This window comes from Capricornis sumatraensis, chromosome 14 (assembly GCF_032405125.1).
Source record: "Capricornis sumatraensis isolate serow.1 chromosome 14, serow.2, whole genome shotgun sequence".
In the NCBI taxonomy this organism is placed as follows: Eukaryota; Metazoa; Chordata; class Mammalia; order Artiodactyla; family Bovidae; genus Capricornis; species Capricornis sumatraensis.
In genome coordinates, this window is record NC_091082.1 from 72,752,630 (window position 1) to 72,774,472 (window position 21,843).

The following is a 21,843-nucleotide window of genomic DNA, read 5'->3' on the forward strand; positions in this document are numbered from 1 at the left end:
TTGGTGGCTCAGTGGTAAAGAATCCGCCTGCCAAAGCAGGAGACACAGGTTCAATCCCTGGTCTGGGAAGATCCCACATGCCAAGGAGCATCTAGGCCCATGTGCTACAACTATTGAGCCTGTTCTCTGGAGCCTACAAACTGCAGTTACTGAGCCCAGGTGCCACAACTACTGAAGCCCACAAGCTCTAAAGCCTGTGCTCCGAAATAAGAAAAGCCACCACAATGAGAGGTCCTCACACCACATCTGAAGAGTAGCCCCCACTCACTGCAACTAGAGAAAAGCCAGTGCAGCAAGGGAGACCCAGCACAGCCAAAAATAAATGAAAATAAATGAAAAGACGGTGTGGTATTAATTTAGTGTGTAACATTGTGGATAGGGATCTGCAGCTTCTAATTTCATGATATAGGATAATATAGCCATTCAGCCACTTTGGGGAGATTTTTACACAAAGTTTTTGCCTAAAGAATTCCATGGACAGAGGAGCCTGGTGGGCTACAGTCCATGGGGTTGCAAAGAATCAGTCACAACTGAGCAACTAACACACACTCATGTGGGCTATTAATTGGACCCCATGTTTTTGAGCTGCCTGATGATCTTATATCTGAAAGGCAGGAGGAGAAGGGGACGACAGAGGACGAGATGGTTGGATGGCATCACCGACTCAATGGACATGAGTTTGACTAAGCTCTGGGAGTTGGTGATGGACAGGGAAGCCTGGCGTGCTGCAGTCCATGGGGTTGCAAAGAGTCGGACACGACTGAACTGATGATCTTACATATAGATTATTTAGTTTTTAAAAAATCATCCTCAGTGAGACTTGGTATTAGAAGATCCCATCAAAGAGATGCTTCAGTTGAATTCTCAGCCTGTGATCTGTGACTTCAGAAATAAATAACATGCTCTTAATGACAATATGTGAGAACGAGACTGTCTGCTGGGTACTCGGGTCTCTCCACGCTCATTCGCACCCTAAGCCTTCCCTAAGTGGGGTAGTTTCAGGGGCGTGAATGAATAGATGATGTGGGAGCTGGGAGAGATAAGCTGAAGAAAACTGATGGAAAAGTGGAAACTAAAAAAATATGCTTGGATTTATGTGAAAGGTAGTAAGTAGAAACTAAAGGGAAGCTTTCTTTTATTAAAAAAAAATTATTTCTTTTTTTAGTTTCAGTTGCACTGGGTCTTGGTTGCTGCCCTCAGGTTTTCTGTAGCTCAGGTGATTGGGCGCTACTCTAGTTTTACTCTCTAGTTGTGGTTCACAGGCTTCTCTTTGCAGTGGCTTCTCTTGTGACCAAGCACAGGCTGTAGGGTGCACGGGCTTCAGTAGTTGCAATTCCCGGGCTCTCGGGCACAGGCTGAGTAGTTGTGGCACACAGACTTAGCTGCTCCATGGCACATGGGATCTTCCCAGACCAGGGATGGAACGCACGTCTCCTGCATCCACAGGTGGATTCTCATCCCCTGGACCACAAGGGAAGCCCCAGGGAAACCTTGAGCAGATGATGGTGGCAGTTGGTAGGGGTTCATTTCTGCAGGTCTCCTCAACTTGAGGTCGCAGTTGGATTCATGTAAGTAAGAGAATTTTCAGTGGAAATGAAACCTTGACATTATATCAGACTATAAAAGAAATGTCGGAGAAGGCAATGGCACCCCACTCCAGTACTCTTGCCTGGAAAATCCCATGGATGGAGGAGCCTGGAAGGCTGCAGTCCATGGGGTCGCTGAGGGTCGGACACGACTGAGCGACTTCACTTTCACTTTTCCCTTTCATGCATTGGAGAAGGAAATGGCAACCCACTCCAGTGTTCTTGCCTGGAGAATCCCAGGGATGGGGGAGCCTGGTGGGCTGCCGTCTATGGGGTTGCACAGAGTTGGACACGATGGAAGTGACTTAGCATAGCATAGCATAGCATAGCATAAAAGAAATGTAGTTTGTAGGGGAGGTGGGTGGTTTAGTGATGTTTATTCAGCTGTGATCAGATCTCAAGTCCAACTTTTCTTGACGTTCATGATTTCAAGGCTGAATCAGGCCCTGTGGGGTGAATTCCCCTGTCATTCTCTATTTGACTGGCAGTTGCTGTACCACATTGTGAAACTGGTCTTTCTCATGATCTCCTTTCTCTGAGTGTTCATGTTATAGGGACAGGGAGGAGACTGGTCCTGTTTATGTATCTATACACAGGGTCTTCCAAAAAACGTGTCTGTCCCTTAGCATTTTTCAGTAAATATCTGTTGAATGAATGAATGAATGAATGCACAATGGTTTATGTGCGGAGTACTGATGACATAGTAAAAACAACTCCCCAGTACTCCATGGTTCATTCTGAGACTTGTGCATCTTCTGCCTCTCAGATAATTTCATAATTATCTCCTTTGAAATGGACAAAATATTAAAATATATTCCTGATGAAGCTGTAAAATTGGAAAACTTCACTCTTTAAATTACTGTAATAAAATACATAGTGTGTGTGTTTCAGAAACAAAATCTGCACCTAACTGTGATTTGGAGAGAACTCATTTTGATTGATCGTGCTTTTTAAAAAATACAATTAAATGAAGACTTCCCGAGTCATCACTTAAATTTTAAGTGTCTAATTAGAATCATATCTAATCTGCTTGTTAACATGCCTCTCACTTCCACGCCTGAGTAACAGAGAAGTCCTTTGACAAGTTTTAAAATATGTTTTATTTTTGTTTGCCCTCCGCAATGTGATTTTTCATGTGACTTCAACTTTTCAAATTCAAGTAAGATTTGTTGCTACAAACAAACACAGCTTTTAAAAACAGAAGAAACAGCGCACAATGCTTTTGAGGAGAAGCAAAGAATAATTCACATCTTAGATTCTTACATTAATTTCTTGGGTAACTTGTGAAGCTGTCCACACGAAATAGGAATGAGGAAAAGAAAAGCCAGAGGACTCCCAGAGAGGAGGGTTGTAAACTGTCTCTGAATTCCTATTGTCCTTCAGGATTTCGCTAGGGTTTCCCACTCTCCTTCCTGTTTTCACTTTGTTATGAGGAGGTGGTAGCAGACTGGAAGGGGAGGTGAGGTTTCCTCTCCACTTCAGGTTGCTCTCTTGTGTATGCGTGAAGTTGTTTTCCCATGTTCTGTTTTGGAAAGTAAGGAATCCATTCTGGGAACCCACCCTGTCACCTTACCTATGATGCAGAATGACGGGGAGGTGGACCCTGAGAAAGTGCTGCCCTGTAGGGCAAAGCCGGAGCCCTTGGCAGCCGCCTGCTTGGAGAGGAGTTTTCTCCCTTCTGCCTCTGGAACTGAGTCCTGTCTCTGCTTCTTCTTGTCTCATATTTCAGTACTGTTTCTTTAAACACTGTAGTAGGTTGACAGAATGGATTTGAATGCTACTAATTCAGTATCTCTCAAAGTCTTCTCAGGTTTGGATCAAATGGACTTCCTCTATCTTGCGACATCTTATAGTTTATCTTTATTAAATTAGATAAAGTTAGCAAGGCTTCCTCCAGGCCCTACACAAGCCTCAGCAGTGCAGTCCTCTTCCCTCCCCCACCCCCACTTGACCCCTCTGAACACACATGTGCTTGCACGCACGCGCATGCACACACACACACACACACACCATGCTCTTCCACACTCCAGTGTCTTAGCTCAGGGAGTTCTTTACATTTGGATGATGCTACTATCCTTTCAAGCCTGGCAAGTTTCTACCAAACTTTAAGACGCTACAAAATATCACTTCCTCCTTTAATTCCTGCCTTTGCCCGATCACAATTTAATCTATTTTTTTTGAATTCTGCATTGCCATAGATTCCTGTGATATGTTTATCATGGTACTTAATATATTGTATTGTACAGGAGGTTTTAAAAATGTCAGTACATCTCTCCCATCTCCTTCCTTCCCAAACAGTGTTACCTCAGTGATAAAATATTGAATCACTTTTTAGAACCTACCAGAAATGCATAAACTAGCCCATGTTCCAGCTCACTCCCTCTGGGTGAAATTGCAGTTGCTGGAAAGAGCTGGCTACAGAGCCAGATGAGAAAGATGGAGGACTTTCCCCAGCCTTCCGAACTCAGTGGATCTCATCCATGTGCTTCCCTTCCTCTGAAGGTTTCTGAGACTCCCGAACATTAACAAACCTAGATGACCCTTCAAGTTTGTATGTGGCAAGTAGGAGCGCTCAAATATTTATTAGAATAAATAAAGAGAAATGTTTTATCTCCTCAAAATGTCCAGCCCTGTGTTGTGCAGGGCGCAGGCCTTCCAACCCTGCTTTCCGAGCACAGGGTGAGATGAGAATGACCCATGCTGTGTTTCCCCTGCAGTGCCTGGTCGCACCCCCATCCAGTGGACTCAGGCAAGAAACCCTGCAGACGCGGAGACACGGGCTTTCTGTTACGCATTCTGATCTAGCGCTGTCTTCTTCCAGGTGCACCCATCTTGACTGACTCAGCAAGAAGGTGGATTTTCCCTGTGTCTAAAGAAAAAAAACATGTCCCCGTGTCTGTAGAGATGATTTGCAGTTCAGCCCGGCTGAAGCTGACCGAATGAGACTATGGGCTGTGCCTCCGCCAAGCATGTTGCCACTGTTCAAAATGAAGAGGAAGCCCAGAAAGGGAAGAACTACCAGAATGGAGATGTGTTTGGCGGTAAGTGCCACTGAACTTCATTCTTGGCCCCCTTGATCTAGGCCTTTCGTGTTCGCAGGAGTGAGTAACTGCAATGTCGTGGTGGTGTTCCATTTGACAGGGGGAGCGGGTAAAGGGCCGATGAGATATGATAAAAATTGATGCAGATCTTTTACACTGGACAGTTTCATCATAATTTATACCTGGAAGACTTTGAGGAGGACCATGGAGGTTTTATACAGAGCTCATATTTAAATCAAGCTTTGCAGAGCTCATAGGACTTAGGTGCATCGGACAGTGGCCACGGGTGTTCTGGTCCAGAATTGTGGGACTGAAACATGAAGGTCCAGAAATGGGTGAAGATTTATAACTGAGGGAATGTGGTGTTACTTGGAGTTTATTGTAAGTTTATGTGAATTGTAAATCCTCAGATCCAAAAATACAATTGCAGTGAATTTAGAAACCATCTTGTAACCATCTCTGATGATTCATAGTGAGTTGAGACTGTGCAATGCAAAGGTCACAAAGTGCCAACCCACGGCCTCATCTGGATTTTCTTTGGCCCCCAGAGAATTTTTAAAATAAAAAGAAAGACAGCCTTTTAAAAATCAGGATGTTCCACACAAAACCCCAGATTTCTTGAGAAGATCTGGCCCCACAGATTTTCCATTTCCTGAAGCAGCAGTTGGTGGGGTGGGGTACAAATTGCCAACTCAGTCAGGCAATGTCTCTGCTAAGCTTTCCCTGTTAACGCACAGCAGCCCCAGTTCACTTGCCAATGTTCCATGCCTGGCCATTCACAGGTTTTGAGTTTGCCTAATCTTGAGTTTGTCAAGATCAGTGATACCCTGATGAATAGTAGCTATGTGTTTGTACCAGATTCCAGTTAGTCAGAGAAGATGAAACCGTTTTTGCTGAATCACTATAACAATAATTCTCATTGATATTTGCATGGCACTTTTATTCATAAGAGCATTTCTTCATCTCTTATTAACTAAAGAATCTTCTAGAAATAATGTTTACGTGAACAACTCAAGTTGCACCATTCAGTCTCTGTCCAGAGCTTCTGTGGCATTTTAGTCTCTTGCCTTTGGTCCATTGCAATGGCTGCTTCAGTTCCCTGGGGAAGGGTTGGGAACACTGTGGAAGGGATAATGCTCTACTACAAGCAGACTCATGCTTATGGAGGAAGAAGGGTTCCCTTTGGTTTGTTTCAAGGAGATGTATTGTTGCCTGGAACAAACTTGCCTCTAGTGGTCTCTACCTATAGAGCCAAGAACTGTGGAGTAATATATGAGCATCTTAACACATTATTGACTAGAGACATATCACTGTGTTTTTAGACGGTAATACAATAAACATCACTGTGCAAAGTTGTTAGAGCTTAAAATTGATCAAGGGTTCTTTATACAACTTGCCTGTCATTATCATTCACATGTTGCTCCATTAGGTTTTTGTTCCAACCATGTGTATATCATAAACATAAAATTTTCACTAGATCTGATAGAGTGCCTGATGAACTCTGGATGGAGGTTTGTGACATTGTACAGGAGACAGGAATCAAGATCATTCCTAAGGGGGGGAAAAATGCAAAATGGCTGTCTGAGAAGGCCTTACAAATAGCTGTGAAAAGAAGGGAAGTGAAAAGCAAAGGAGATAAGGAAAGATATACCCATTTGAATGCAGAGTTCCAAAGAATAGCAAGAAGAGATAAGAAAAGCCTTCCTCAGCGATCAATGGAAAGAAATAGAGGAAAACAATAGAATGGGAAAGACTAGAGATCTCTTCAAGAAAATTAGAGATACCAAGGGAACATTTCATGCAAAAATGGGCTCAATAAAGGACAGAAATGGTAGGGACCTAACAGAAGCAGAAGATATTAAGAAGAGCTGGCAAGAATACACAGAAGAACTGTACAAAAAAGATCTTCACAACCCAGATAATCATGATAGTATGATCACTCACCTAGAGCCAGACATCCTGGAGTGTGAAGTCAAGTGGGCCTTAGGAAGCAACACTATGAACAAAGCTAGTGGAAGTGATGGAATTCCAGTTGAGCTATTTCAAATCCTGAAAGATGATGCTGTGAAAGTGCTGCACTCAATATGCCAGCAAATTTGGAAAACTCAGCAGTGGCCGCAGGACTGGAAAAGGTCAGTTTTCATTCCAATTCCAAAGAAAGGCAATGCCAAAGAGTGCTCAAATTACCGCACAATTGCACTCATCTCACACACTAGTAAAGCAACGCTTAAAATTCTCCAAGCTAGGCTTCAGCAATACGTGAACTTCCAGATGTTCAAGCTGGTTTTAGAAAAGGCAGAGGAACCAGAGATCAAATTGCCAACATCCACTAGATCATCAAAAAAGCGAGTGAGTGCCAGAAAAAACATCTATTTCTGCTTTATTGACTATGCCAAAGCCTTTGACTGTGTGGATCACAATAAACTGTGGAAGATTCTGAAAGAGGTGGGAATACCAGACCACCTGACCTTCCTCTTGAGAAACCTGTATGCAGGTCAGGAAGCAACAGTTAGAAGTGGACATGGGACAACAGACTGGTTCCAAATAGGAAAAGGAGTATGTCAAGGCTGTATATTGTCACCCTGCTTATTTAACTTCTATGCAGAGTACATCATGAGAAACACTGGGCTGGAAGAAGCACAAGCTGGAATCAAGATTGCTGGGAGAAATATCAATCACCTCAAATATGCAGATGACACCACCCTTATGGCAGAAAGTAAAGAAGAACTAAAGAGCCTCTCGATGAAAGTGGAAGAGGAGAGTGAAAAAGTTGGCTTAAAGCTCAACATTCAGAAAACTAAGGTCATGACATCTGGTCCCATCACTTCATGGCAGATAGATGGGGAAACAGTGGAAACAATGGCTGACTTTATTTTGGGGGGCTCCAAAATCAGTGCAGATGGTGATTGCAGCCATGAAATTACAAGACACTTACTCCTTGGAAGGAAAGTTATGACCAACCTAGACAGCATGTTAAAAAGCAGAGACATTACTTTGCCAACAAAGGCCCGTCTGTCTAGTCAAGGTTATGGTTTTTCCAGTGATCATGTGTGGATATGAGAGTTGGACTCTAAAGAAAGCTGAGCGCCAAAGAATTGATGCTTTTGAACTGTGGTTTTGGAGAAGACTCTTGAGAGTCTCTTGGACTTCAAGGAGATCCAACCAGTCCATTCTGAGGGAGATCAGTCCTGGTTATTCATTGGAGGGACTGATGTTGAAGCTGAAACTTCAATTCTTTGGCCACGTGATGTGAAGAGCTGATTCATTGGAAAAGACCCTGATGCTGGGAAAGACTGAGGGCAGGAGGAGCAGGGGACGACAGAGGATGAGATGGTTGGATGGCATCACTGACCTGATGGACATGGGTTTGGGTGGACTCCGGGAGTTGGCGATGGGCAGGGATGCCTGGAGTGCTGCGGTTCATGGGGTCGCAAAGAGTCGGACATGACTGAGCGACTGAACTGAAAATTTTCAAAAATGACACACTGAAAAATTTTGAGCAAAGAGGATTTTTTCGGTGAATTTTATGCAGATACTTTCTCCGATTATCTGAGTGACATATGTACTAAGTGTCTCAGAAGATCATAGTTCTTCAGAATATGGTTCTGATTCAAATGGTGTAAATATTAGACCAACAAAACAACAAAAAATACTTAGTGATTCGTTCTGATACAGAAAGTGAAAAATGAAACCCATGGTGCTGGAGAATGTTCCTTTGCTTCTACAGAAAAGTGGATTGAAGACAACATTTCACAAAAGTTAGTAGACTTTACAGGTGTGTCATTTCTAACTATTTAATGAAATAACCTGTAAAGTGTTAGTGAGAAAAACTTTCGACCAGCACCCCCCCCCCCCCCGCCGCCCCAAAAAAAGACTGCCAGCTGCAGTGTTAGTTTCTACAAAAATCTCCTGGTCGATAATGAGTTAATAAAACTAGAATCCAGATCTTTGAAACCACACCTTCAGGGAAAACTGCTAATAGGAACTAGAGTTATTACTGTCACTCTCAAAATTGAACTCTTAAGAGGAAATAATTGAATATCAGAGATTTGTTTAAACCAACTTCTATGTGAGATTCTGTGTCATTGTCGTTTTTGTAATTAGAGATACCACTTATGGAGCTTCCACCATATGTCAGACAGTGAAAAGCATTTGCATTCAGTTTCATGTTGAATTTTCACAACAATCCTGTGAAATCTGTGCCATCCCAATTTTACACATTTGAGGGCTGGAGCACAGTGAGACTAACCGGTCCAAAGCTGCTCAGCTACTAAGTAATACAATCAGATATCTCTGACTCCAAAGTCCACGAACCCTTCTCAGTGTCATGGCTACTTCCTATCCGTCTTCCATTCTTTAATGCGAAAAATTATTGACTAGCTGGTACATGATGTGTCAGACCCTTTGCTAAATGCCGTGGAGGATACAGAGATAAGCCTTGCTGTCTAGAACTTTATAAGAGGATGAGGAAGTGTTATGAGGCAGAATAAGCCAAATACCAGAAGAGGAAAAGACACACATATCATGATAAGAGTCAGAGGGATGGAGAGACTGCCTTAAAAGATAGGATCAGAACAGATTTCTTACCGAGGTGACAGCTGAAACTGGCCTTAAGGGATGGAGAATCTAAATCTGCTGGATAAAGGGTGTAGGAAGGAATGGGATGAGGAAAGGCTAAAGGTGATGTAACATATTTAAAAATTACAAGTTATCCAAAACAAAAATTACAGAATCAAGTAATCTAGTTTTTTTTTAATTGAAGTGTAATTGCTTTACAAAGTCGTGTCTGTTTCTGCTGTACAACAGTGAATCAGCCATATGTGTGTATATATATATCCCTTTCCTCTTGAGCCTCACCCCGTCCCCTCAAGTAATACAGTTTGAATGGAATAAAAATGAGAGGAAATTGGTTAGAAAACTAAGTTAGGATTATATTATGGAGAACTTTGAATACCAAATCATAACCTGTAGAAAGATAATCTTAGACTTGTAAGAGCAAAAATTTAATGATAGTCTATATATATATATATAAAACCTTTTTATTTTGTATTGGGGTGTAACCAATTAACAAACAAGGTTGTGTAGCTTCAGGTGATCAGCAAAAGGACTCAGCCATACATATATATGTATCCATTCTCCCCCAAATTCCCCTCCCATCCAGGCTGCCACATGACATTGAGCAGAGTTCCATGTGCTCTCCAGTAGGTCATTGTTGGTTATCCATTTTAAATATAGCATTGTGTACATGTCAATCCCAAACTCCCTAACTATCCCTTATCCCTGTCTTTCCTCCCAGCAGCCATAAGTTTGTTCTCTAAGGCTGTGAATCTCTTTCTGTTTTGTAAGTTCATTTGGTGATACTCAATATATTGTATTTTATTTTGCTTGGCAATGAAACCATCTAACCATTCATTTGCTAATATGGTTACAACTTTTATAACCAAGAAGACTTTCTGTTGTTCTAAAGTATCGTGTGTAGTTTGCAAATGTTGGCATCTAATAAAGAAGCCTTGTATTAGTCAACTATTGCTGGGTAATAGACAGCCTCAGGATCTCAGTGGCATTCAACAATAAGCATATCTTTCTTGATCACAAGGCAGTTGGTCAGCTGGAGTGGCTCTGTTCCATGTCTCAACTTCCTCCTGGGATCCAGGAGCCAAGGGGAACATGCTCTTCTTTTTCAGGAGGGTAAAAGTGCAAGCAATACACATGATGCCTCTTAAGCTTGAACTTGGACTTGGCACACTGTTGTTTGCACCCACATTTTATTAGCCAAATTGAGTCACATAAGAGAGTTCAAAGACAGAGGGCAAAGAAGTTCATCTGACCATAGCACATTGATAGCAAGGGTGTGATTGTAGAAAAGGGTCAAGAATTGGGGCTAATAATTCAGTCTGCCCCATGCCTGCCTAGTCTTTGCTGTCTGTGTGACTCACAGTCTACACCACCAAGTGCATTTCAGGTCTATGCCAGCTTCTCTTCATCCCCCCAGTGCTCACAGTGAAGTTTTATTCACTCCAACATTTATCATCTTATTACTCTTTCTGATGTCAACATTTGTAGGTTTGTGGCATGGTGTTATAGAAAGGAAGAATACAGGGAGAGAGAGAGAGAGCTTTGTGTACCAGTCAAGGGAGACAGTTTTCCTAGTCCTTCCGGGCTCTGGGAGTAGAAGTGTCAGAATCCAGTGTGAACATCAGTACTGGTAACCTAGATGTTACTGAATGTTAGAGTCTGAATATGAGAAGCGAAGGTCCTATCCGTTTCTCCACTTGAATTAGCTTGCAAGCAGAAGTCTACAAAATCCCAGTAGAATCACAAATGGTCACAAGTGAATGGTAGATCGGACTCACTTTCAGCCACTTGATATCTTTCATCACCCATTGTTTCACTAATCTGTTATCACCCACAAAGGACCCCAGACTTAGCAGCACTGATTTATTATTTCTCCTGATTCTGTGGGGTGGCTGGGGTTCATCTGCTGTTTATCTGCCAGGGCTCCAGACATTCTTCCCTATGGCCCAGATGGTAAAGAATCTGGCTGCAATGCAAGAGACCCAGGTTCAGTCCCTGGGTTGGGAAGATCCCCTGGAGAAGGGAGTGGCTGCCCACTCCAGTATTCTTGCCTGGGAAATCCCATGGACAGAGGAGCCTGGCAGTCTACAGTCCATGGGGTCACAAAGAGTCAGACATGACTGAGCAGCTAACACTTTCAGTCACGTGGTTGCATTCAGCTGGGAGCTCAGCTGGGCTCAGCTGACCATGATGGCTTCAGATCTCTCTTTCCATCAGGTGGTCACATTTTCATGAGGCAGCTAGCTGCCTGGAGAAGAAGTAGAAGCTGCTAGCCCTCTTAAGGCCTAGGCTTAAAAGTCCAAGAATGTTAATTGTGCTGCGTTCCATTGAGCAAAAGCAAGTCACAAGACCAACCCAGACTCAATCAAGGGAGCACAAAGGCTCTCCATCTCTTGAGTCTGACCCTATAGGCAGGGGAAGAATTGTTGGGAGCCATTTTTGGAGACCAGTTACAACACCCATTACCAGAGGCCATGAGAACTCATGACTGGACTGTATTCCATTCTGGACAGTTCCATTCTGCTTTCTAAATCATGCCTTTATTTTCCACTGAATAAAGAGGCCTCATCCACTTTTTAAAAGCTTAATGTTTTGAAATGTTTGAAAATATTATTACCACATGTTGTGGGAGATTTGACAAAGTCTGTGAAAGGTGGCATATTTGGGGATGGCTCTGAAGTATGTGTACATACACACATTTGATCCTTTTCCTAAAAGTGTTAATTGAATTTTATAGCCTCTAAGGACATACTGGGGAGCATTGATAACCCTTGTGTTTTTACAAATGTTTCAATTCAGTCGTTCAGTCGTCTCCGACTCTTTGCGACCCCATGGACTGCAGCACACCAGGCCTCCCTCCACCACCAACTCCCGGAGTTTACTCAAACTCATGTCCACTGAGTCAGCCATCAGACCATCTCATCCTCTGTTGCCCCCCTCTCCTCCCCTTCTCCTCCCACCTTCAATCTTTCCCAGCATCATGGTCTTTTCAAATGGGTCAATTCTTTGTATCAGGTAGCCAAACTATTGGAGTTTCAACTTCAGCATCAGTCCTTCCAATGAATATTCAGGACTGATTTCCTTTAGGATGGACTGGTTGGACCTCCTTGCTGTCCAAGGGACTCTCAAGACTCTTTTCCAACACTACAGTTCAAAAGCATCACTTCTTTGGTGCTCAGCTTTCCTTATGGTCCAGCTCTCACATTCGTACATGACTACTGGAAAAACCATAGACGGACCTTTGTTGGCAAAGTAATGTCTCTGCTTTTTAATATGTTGTCTAGGTTGGTCATAACTTTTCTTCCAAGGAGCAAGCATCTTTTAATTTCATGGCTGCAGTCACCATCTGCAGTAATTTTTGAGCCCCCCAAAATAAAGTCTGTCACTGTTTCCAGTTTCCCCATCTATTTGCCATGAAGTGATAGGACCAGATGCCATGATCTTAGTTTTCTGAATGTTGAGTTTTAAGCCAACTTTGTAATTTTCATTTATATGAAGCTCTTTGCTCTCTGTGATGTTTTGGTTATTAGAGACTGACAACTCCAAATATATGGGACAGAATCTCTATAGAATATTCCACTATTGAGGATCAAGTGATGGATGGGCATCTTGCCTTGTAGATTTAAAACAGGTGTTTGTTGACAAAGAACTTTATTACTGACATATACCTGTAGACTTTCCTTCACTTTAAATATGGAGGTATGTGCAAGCATTCGTGCTGAGTAGTGTCCAACTTTTTGTGACACCCATGGACTGCAGCCTGTCAGGCTCCTCTATCCATGGAATTTTCAAGCAAGAATACTAGGGAGTGGGTTGCCATTTCCTGCTCCAGGGGATCTTTCCGACCCAGGGATCAAACTCATGTCTTGCATCTTCTGCATTGGCAGGCGATTCTTAACCACTGTTCCACCAAGTTTTAAATCTGAAGTTGTGTCTCAATACCATGGCCCTTTCAGAAGTAACATCCAGACCAGGAAGTTCCATGTCCAGATTGTAAATGTTCTTCCCTCAGTGGTCGGGTCAGACATGAAGAATGGTCAGCAGATCTTCTGAGGTCATTCAGAGGACAGCTGAGCAGATTGCCAAGACCAGCTGCAGAAAGCAAGTGACACAGTGGGCTCAAGTTATCAGAAACTAGTTAAACAAGTTCTGAGGAAAGCCAAGTGCTTATTGGATTTCTTTCAACTGTCATTCACTTAAACTATTAAAGTAGGGGCACAGAACAGATTCAGGCCTTATTAGGGAAATTTACGTGTTGAACTTGAGATCATTATCTCTTCCAAAGCCCACCCACCATGGGGAAAGCTGTTTAGTTATATTGACTTTCCTATTTGCGTGAAGGTCACCGTCATTCTTTCAGTAATGTAGGCTTTAATCTTGAGGCCCTTGTCTCTTCCCGTTCCAGATCTGTAAATCTCATTCTCCTCACCTCACTTTTCCTACCACCAGCATCGTTTAGGTTGTTGTAATCCATAACCCAGGATAATGCAAGGTCCTCTGAATTTATGCTCCATTAGCCCTCTTTGTTTGCCCGCTTCTTTGCTTTGTTTTTAACTCTCCATTTTTTTTTTTTTGCACCTGCAAATTGTCAGACTTTACCAGATTTTTCTAAAGTAGTCCTTTGTCCTTGTTAGTTCTCCCACTCTAGAACTTTCTGTTGCAGTCAGTTCTTAGACTGTAAAATTCCAAAACCATAGTGAACATTCAAGACCTCTGAAGATGGCTTTTACCCTTTTACTCACTTTGGCACACTTGTTCCATACTCTGTCCCTCATGTTCTATAGCTGGAGGGGACAACTTACCCTGTAACCACTTTGCACACCTCTGTGCCCCAGGTCAAGTACTCTGTGATCTCTGCTTGGCATGGGCCCTTTGCCCACTTTCCTCTGTGTAGATCTTGCTCTTTTTCCAAACTTGCGTGAAGCTTTTCTGATACCTTCAGAAAGAGTCTCTTTCCTGCCATCCCAGAATACATTTTATATACTTATTATTTGGTTTACTTGTTTATATGTCTGATCTCATTATTTGTGTATGTGTGTCTTCTCTCTTATAAGCTTCTCTCTTATGAGTCCCTGGAGGCAAGGACTTTTTGACCTTGAGAAGGTGTGGGGTTCCAGAATGCCCGGAGCTGGAGGCAGAGAGACTGTTCAGGAACTGGGTTGGGCCCTGACCATGCCAGCTCCCTCCTTATGATGAGCTGGCCTTGACTGATTAAGGACCAAGATGGTCGTGATTATTATATATGTTCCCTTAAGTGAAAGTGCTTAGATTATAAGAGTAAATTCTGCTGGAATGGTGGTATATAAAAGAGCATCAATAAAGCAAGAATCTGGCCACTTTCTTTCACATGGGCTCCATACTGCTGCGGGGCTTCAGTTCTGGTCTGGTCCTTGGCTGCATAAATTGAGAACATGGAACAGGTGTGTGCATATGTGTGTGTGCATATGTGTGTCTGTATGTGTGTGTGAGAGAGAAAGGGCAATCTTGTTATGTCAGTCTGTTACCTATCTAAAATACTGTTGGGTCCAACTTCACGGGTTATGGTGAAGATTAAATGGGGAAATAGATTTTTTGCAGAAATTTCAAGCGATGTAGAACAGGTAATAATTTGCTGTTCCTTCCTGTAATAATTTCTGGTTGCATGAGGTGAAGATTAACTAAAGATTCATTGATCTGTGATTGTTTGTGAGACAGAAATGGAGAGAATCATGTTTTAAGTCTGTGCCATCTAATATAATAGCCACTGGCCACGTGTGATAATTAAGCTTATTAAATAAGAGTAGCCCTAATTGAAATATACTAAAAGTATGAATTGGGAGTTGGTGATGGACCAGGAAGCCTGGCGTGCTGCAGTCCATGGGGTCACAAAGAGTCAGACACAACTGAGCGACTGAACTGAACTAAGTATGAATTACACATGAGATTTTGAGGACTTAGTATGAAAAAAAGTATAAAATAGCTCACCAGTTTTCTTTGGATTACATGTTGAAATGATAATATATAGAGTTAAATAAAATTTATTATTAAAATTAATGCCACTGTTTTCTTTTTATTTATTTAATGGCTGCTGGCAGTGTTTAGCTCACTGACATCACTCTCGTTATTTCTATTGGATAGTGCTAGTTTAGGTCACTAGAAGGTGGTGTTGGTGTTTACAGTTTCCTTCCCACTCAAGTTTCAGTTTTGAAGTTGATTTATTATTGAATCGAAGAGGAAAGGGGTTCGACTGAGGAAGCAGCCCTCATTTTCTGCTTTGACTCTCCAGATGGGAGAGACACACAGGCGAGGGCCCAGGAAAATCAGAGAGACGAGACTGGGAGACAGCCTGGCAGACGAGGAAGAGCAAATTCTAACTTGTTCATCTCTCAGTGCTCACTTGCAGTAGTCCTTAGCTGCATCCCTGACACTTTGCTGCTGGCCTACAGAAGCTTCTTTTGCCTTCTGAAGTTATTTCTCAAAGATCAGAGAGGACATCTTCCCCTCAACACACACCCACTTTTTTTTTCTTCAGTGAATGGGTAAAGAACCTTAAAAGCAAAAATGTTTGATGAATGTATGATAGAGCTGGGTCACGGTCATAAAAGCTGAAAAAAAAATTGAAAAAAATTTAAGTCAGGAAAGCAAGCAACCTGATCCTGGCTTTAACCACTGAAGATTCCAGAATGTCTTGTGCCTGAGCCTCAGAAAGGTCTTAAAGGTGTTCAGTGCACCTGGGGCTGTTGAAATGCTAGAAGTCAGCCCACCTCAGCCAGGAGTTTCCACCTCACACTTCTGAAGGGAAAGGGGTTAGGCCAGTGTCTGACTCAGAGAAGGTAGCTTAGTTTCATTTTCTGCTGTTTCTGGGCCCTTCTTATAGGTGTTTATCACTTTGACAGGAGAGAGGAGACAAGCCCAAACCTTGAACATGTAAAGGATTGTGAGTTCCCACCTGCCAGCCGGGTTTCTTCCAGCTACCCCACTTCCAGCATCATCTTTGACAAGGAGCCTCATCAGTGCCTGAGTTTCCTCATTTGCAGTATAGAGATAGCAGTGGTCTCCTTCACTCGGAGTTGTGTGGAGGGGCAGTGAGCTACCAACGGAAAGCACTTATAAAGATGCCAGGTGTCATTAGCAGTCGAGCATCGGCTGTACACGGGAGTAGACTGACCCAGCCTCTTCACTTTGGCCCCTCGCCCACCTCAGAACAGACCGCACTGGAATACCACGTGATGCAGAATTTAATTTAGCCAAAGAACAGTCAGTCTAAATTTCTGCTTGGAAAACATTTTTTTATGACAGAAAGTCTTGAAATGTGCTATACTTTCTATATTAAAAAAAAGAAAGAAAAATCCAAGTGGTATTTTTCCTTCCCTTGCCAACCACATCATGAGCCCATTCTTTTAATATTAGAAATAGAGGTAAGCTGACAAGTAGGACCGTTTGTCACTTATTGCCATGAAGCAGCCTGATTGCAAGATGAGACAGCCTCTGAGTTCTCAGGTGCCTTCAGCAGGGACATGCTGGCAAGGGCCCTTGGAGGTGTCCTTTCAGTTTTGCGTCTGGAGGGTTTCCTTTAGTTGCTTGCTTGCCCCTCCACGTGCCTGGTCTTCTCTGTAACTGCCGGGAGCCCTTCCTCAGGTAGGAAATAAGACTGGATGTGGCCCCAGAGAAGGCAGTGGAGATGCTGCCCGGCCTCCTGGTACCATCCAGTGGAAGCACAGAGACCGGAGCTGTCGGCAAGGCCTGTTCTCTGCTGGGGGAAGTTCTAAAACAGTGACTCAGCCACAGAGAGAAGGTGGGAGGGTTTCTGTGCCCATAGCACTTCTCCTCAGAGTTATTTTCTCCTGAATGACGTCACGGAATTCAGAAATTCAAAACAATAGCCTCTTCCTGGAATCCTGGCTGATGTGGCGGAAAGGACCTGTTTTGCCATCAGCATCTGCCAGGTAGCACTCACCTAGCAGCACCTGCCTGGCAGTGGCTACCCGGCAGGGCACGCCTGGCCATCCCTGTCTGGGGCTTAGACCTCCCTTAGGCCCTGGCTTTTTACGGAGCAGCGTGGTACCTACCTTCTTCACCTGGAGCCTTACAGGTGGCTGTTTCCTTTGCCCCTGAATTGTTACTTGGCATCAAAAGCACTGACTCACACTTTACAGTTTAGAAGACCTTTTCGTGAGTAGTTATTATTGTAATCCCTATTTGATATAAAAGGAAAACTGAAGAGCCCTGCCAGTTCACTGAAGTAAAGAAGTGGGACTGTGGTTTAGAATTGAGGATGCCAGCTCTTGACAAAGGGTGATTCCCTCTCAGGAACAATGTATCGTTTTTGTCCTTAAATCCGAACCCACTTTTGCTCAAGAGTCTTTGTGAAGTGATTGTTAACTGGCTGCCTGAGCTCAGTCTCTGTGGTTTTTTTTGTTTGTTTTGTTTTTTGTTACAAGAGGATGTCAGGAGAGTCTATGGTGGTTATTAAGGCTATTTTCAATGGACTTGAAGTTCACCGTGCACAGGCTTAAAACCTGGCTAATTGGTTTCAAAGCCTGGCTCAGTTACTCACTAACATGTAGTCTTAGCAAGTCACTCAGGCTCTCCTTGCCTCAGTTTCTGTATAGTATAGAGAATACAGTACTAGTACTTACTGCCTTCAGAGGGCTTAAATGTATCAAAGTACGGAAAGCCCTTAGATTAGGACTTGCCACATGATATGCACTGAGGGAAGCCCATTTATTACCACCATCATCTGAGCAGTCTTCATTTCCCTTGACTATGCTGGGGAAAAGAATGAGTTTATTGCAGATCAATTAATTATGATTTTCTACATGATCCTTAGCTCTTTACCTTGTATTTTAGAATATTTGTATTCCTATGATTTGTTCTTTCTCTGTTTTGACCTAGACTAGCTTCTGTTCTGTATAACATATGAGTGTGTGTCTTTACATCAAAAGACTATATGATTTAAGAGTGGTGGATATAATGTTATACCTTATTGCTATAAGTCATTGATGTTGTTCAGTCGCTCAGTTGTGTCTGACTCTTTGCAACCCCATGGACTGCAGCACACCAGGCTTCCCTGTCCTTCACCATCTCCCAGAGCTTACTCAAACCCATGTCCATCGAGTCTGTGATGCCATCCAACCATCTCATCCCCTGTCATCCCCTTCTCCTCCTGCCTTCAATTTTTCCAAGCATCAGGGTCTTTTCTAATCTGTCGGCTCTTCACATCGGGTGACTAGAGTACTGGAGCTTCAGTTTCAGCATTAGTCCGTCTAATGAATATTCAGGATTGTTAGCAAATATATTTTCATTTATTAAACATAAATCTGTGTGTGTTGTATTTGTGTGTGTGATGTAATCCAGCATTTTCCTACTCTTGGATTTATCAGTTACAGTGAGGATGTTTACAGAAGGAAGGACATTTCTTTGTGAAGCCCTGTAGAGAAGCCAGGAGGCAAAAAACACAGGTTATAATTGGACAAATGCATTCAGCGCTGACAGAACTAAAAAAATGCACAAATTGCATACTATTTCAATTCCTATTTTATTCTTTATCCATATTCAATCCTATTTTATTCTTTAAAATATGAATCATTTAATGGAATTTATATGAAATTATATTCATAAGTATATTATTACATTAAACTTCTAACTCATCCATTCATACTCAAGTTTTCCAGATGAATCTAAAGAACAAACTGTGAAATATGGAACCATAGAAGTATTATAGAAAATATGGATATTTTTATAATCTTAGGTTGCAAAATGTCTTCTTTGTAATGCCACACAATCCAGCGCCCTAAAAGAAAAAGTTGACTACATAAAAATTTTAAATCTCTGAGCATTGCAACAAACATACCAAATGCCGTGAACTAAGTTAAAAGACAAATTTCAAAGTGAGTGAGGCTAATATTTGCAATACAAATGGGGTTAAAATGACTAGTATAAAAAGACTAAAACTTATTAATTTTTTTTCTTAAAATCTATAAACAAAGAACAAATACTCCAGTTGAAAAATGGATGACGTTTGTGACCAGGCAATTGAAAAGGCAAAAATTCAAAAGGCCAATAAACATGCAGAAAGATATTCAAATTAGAAATCAAATAAATCACACCAAAAACCTAAAACAAAGCAAGACATTTATCACCACTCAAATTGGCAGGAACAGGCATCTGTCTTATGCCACAACTGGGAATGTCAAGGCAGAACAATTTTTCTGGGGCACCAAGTGGTAATATATACTATATAAAATTGAAATAAGCATGAGCTTTGCCCCAGCAGCCCCACTTCTAGGAATTTATCATAAGGAGATAATTGGAGAAATGTGCAAATGTGTATGCTCACGTGTCTTTCTCACTGATGAAACAAGTATTGAATACAGCCGTTAAAGATTAAGGTATTCTATATTTATTGAGATGGAAGGAAGTTCACAACGTATTGATAAAGGATTTTACACACCATACCTTGTTTATAAATTTTACATGTTTAAAATATACATAAAATTCTGTGCAAGTACATAAAAGACATCTTTGGATAACTATTCGCCAAAGCCTTAACAATGGCAAACTCTACTGTGGAGTTTCAGGTGATTACTAGTTACTTTTTTTCTTTTTTCCTGTATGGCTTAAATCTTTTATTGGTTAACATTTATCATTCAATACAACCATTCATTTTGATAAATAGAATTTTATGTTTCCATCTTCCGAAGGCCTTCAGTTGTGCTTTAAGGGTAATGTGAAATCTGTCCCAGAGGAGAAAGTTCTGTCACTGGAAACAGCCCCAGGGCAACAGGGATTCCTCTGATAGACTTGTTTTTCCGGGTAAATAGATGGAGTCTGATCACTGGTGCTTTTAGGTTTAATTTAAAACCTACCAGTTTGTTCATTCTACTAAGCATGTACTATCTCACGTGGCTTAGGCACTGTGCTAGCCACTGAAACTATAAAGCTGGATTAAAGGTCAGTCAGTCAATCAGTCAGTTCAGTCGTTCAGTCGTGTCCGACTCTTTGTGACCCCATGAACCGCAGCACGCCAGGCATCCCTATCCATCACCAACTCCCAGAGTCCACCCAAAATCCATGTCCACCAGGTCAGTGATGCCATCCAACCATCTCATCCTCTGTCATCCCCTTCTTCTCCTGCCCTCAATCTTTCCCAGCATCAGGGTCTTTTCCAACGAGTCAGCTCTTCACATCAGGTGGCCAAAGTATTGGAGTTTCCGCTTCAGCATCAGTCCCTCCAATGAACACCCAGAACTGATCTCCTTTAGGATGAACTGGTTGGATCTCCTCACAGTCCAAGGGACTCTCAAGAGTCTTCTCCAACACCACAGTTCAAAAGCATCAATTCTTTGGCACTCAGCTTTCTTTATAGTCCAACTCTCACATCCATACGTGACCACTGGATAAACCATAGCCTTGTCCCTTGGACTGCAAGGAGGTCCAACCAGTCCATTCTGAAGGAGATCAGCCCTGGGATTTCTTTGGAAGAAATGATGCTAAAGCTGAAACTCCAGTACTCTGGTCACCTCATGTGAAGAGTTGACTCATTGGAAAAGACTCTGATGCTGGGAGGGACTGGGGGCAGGAGGAGAAGGGGACGACAGAGGATGAAATGGCTGAATGGCATCACTGACTCAAAGGACGTGAGTCTGAGTGAACTCTGGGAGTTGGTGATGGACAGGGAAGCCTGGCATGCTGCGATTCATGGGGTCGCAAAGAGTCAGACACGACTGAGCCACTGAACTGAACTGAACTGACTAGGCGGACCTTTGTTGGCAAACTAATGTCTCTGCTTTTTAATATGCTATCTAGGTTGCTCTTCACTTTCCTTCCAAGGAGTAAGCGTCTTTTAATTTCATGGCTGCAATCACCATCTGCAGTGATTTTGGAGCCCAGAAAAATAAAGTCTGCCACTGTTTCCACTGTTTCCCCGTCTATTTGCCATGAAGCGATGGGACCAGATGCCATCATCTTCGTTTTCTGAATGTTGAGCTTTAGGCCAACTTTTTCACTCTCCTCTTTCACTTTCATCAAGAGGCTCTTTAGTTCTTCTTCACTTTCTGCCATAAGGGTGGTGTCATCTGCATACCTGAGATTATTGATATTTCTCCCGGCAATCTTGATTCCAGCTTGTGCTTCCTCATTAAACGTGGTCCCTGCCTTTTAGGAACTGATACTAATGCAACAGATGAGCATCTCAATTAAAAAGTATTAGTATCCTATGATGATAATGCAGAACAGTCTTATCCTAGGAGTAGGAAGAGACTCATAAAAAAGATGATTAAGGCTTCAGCTGAGTCTTACGAGATAAAAAACAAAGATGTGGCAGGAGTTTCAGGCTGAGAGACAGTGAAAAGGCTCAGAGATACATAATGCATTAGGCATGTCAAGGAGAGACTGCACTTCTTTACCAAACCAGTGGGGAAATAACTTGAGAAAGTATCATATTAGGGCAAGTATCTTCAATATTTGGAAATACTTTAACTGTAATTTTTTTTCAAAATAGCAAATAGCTCACACAGGCAGTATAGGAGTCATCATTATGTTACCTGGAAATTGACTGATCATTTAGAAAACACCAGACAGATAGTATAGAAGATTTGACCCTAATTCCTTAAGCTGTTGAAATGGTCAGCCTCACTCACCTCAGGTTAGATAATTATAGG

General features: G+C 42.3%; 1 protein-coding gene across 1 annotated transcript in view; it reads left to right on the plus strand.

Annotated features, from left to right (window-relative positions):
* Nucleotides 1–21,843, plus strand: part of C14H1orf21 (chromosome 14 C1orf21 homolog) — a 240,189-nt gene that overhangs the window by 83,603 nt on the left and 134,743 nt on the right. Inside the window, exon 2 of the mRNA XM_068986246.1 lies at nucleotides 4,408–4,627. Within this exon, the coding sequence (XP_068842347.1) occupies nucleotides 4,534–4,627 (94 nt within the window). The 5' untranslated portion in view covers nucleotides 4,408–4,533. The remainder of the gene's footprint in view (nucleotides 1–4,407; nucleotides 4,628–21,843) is intronic.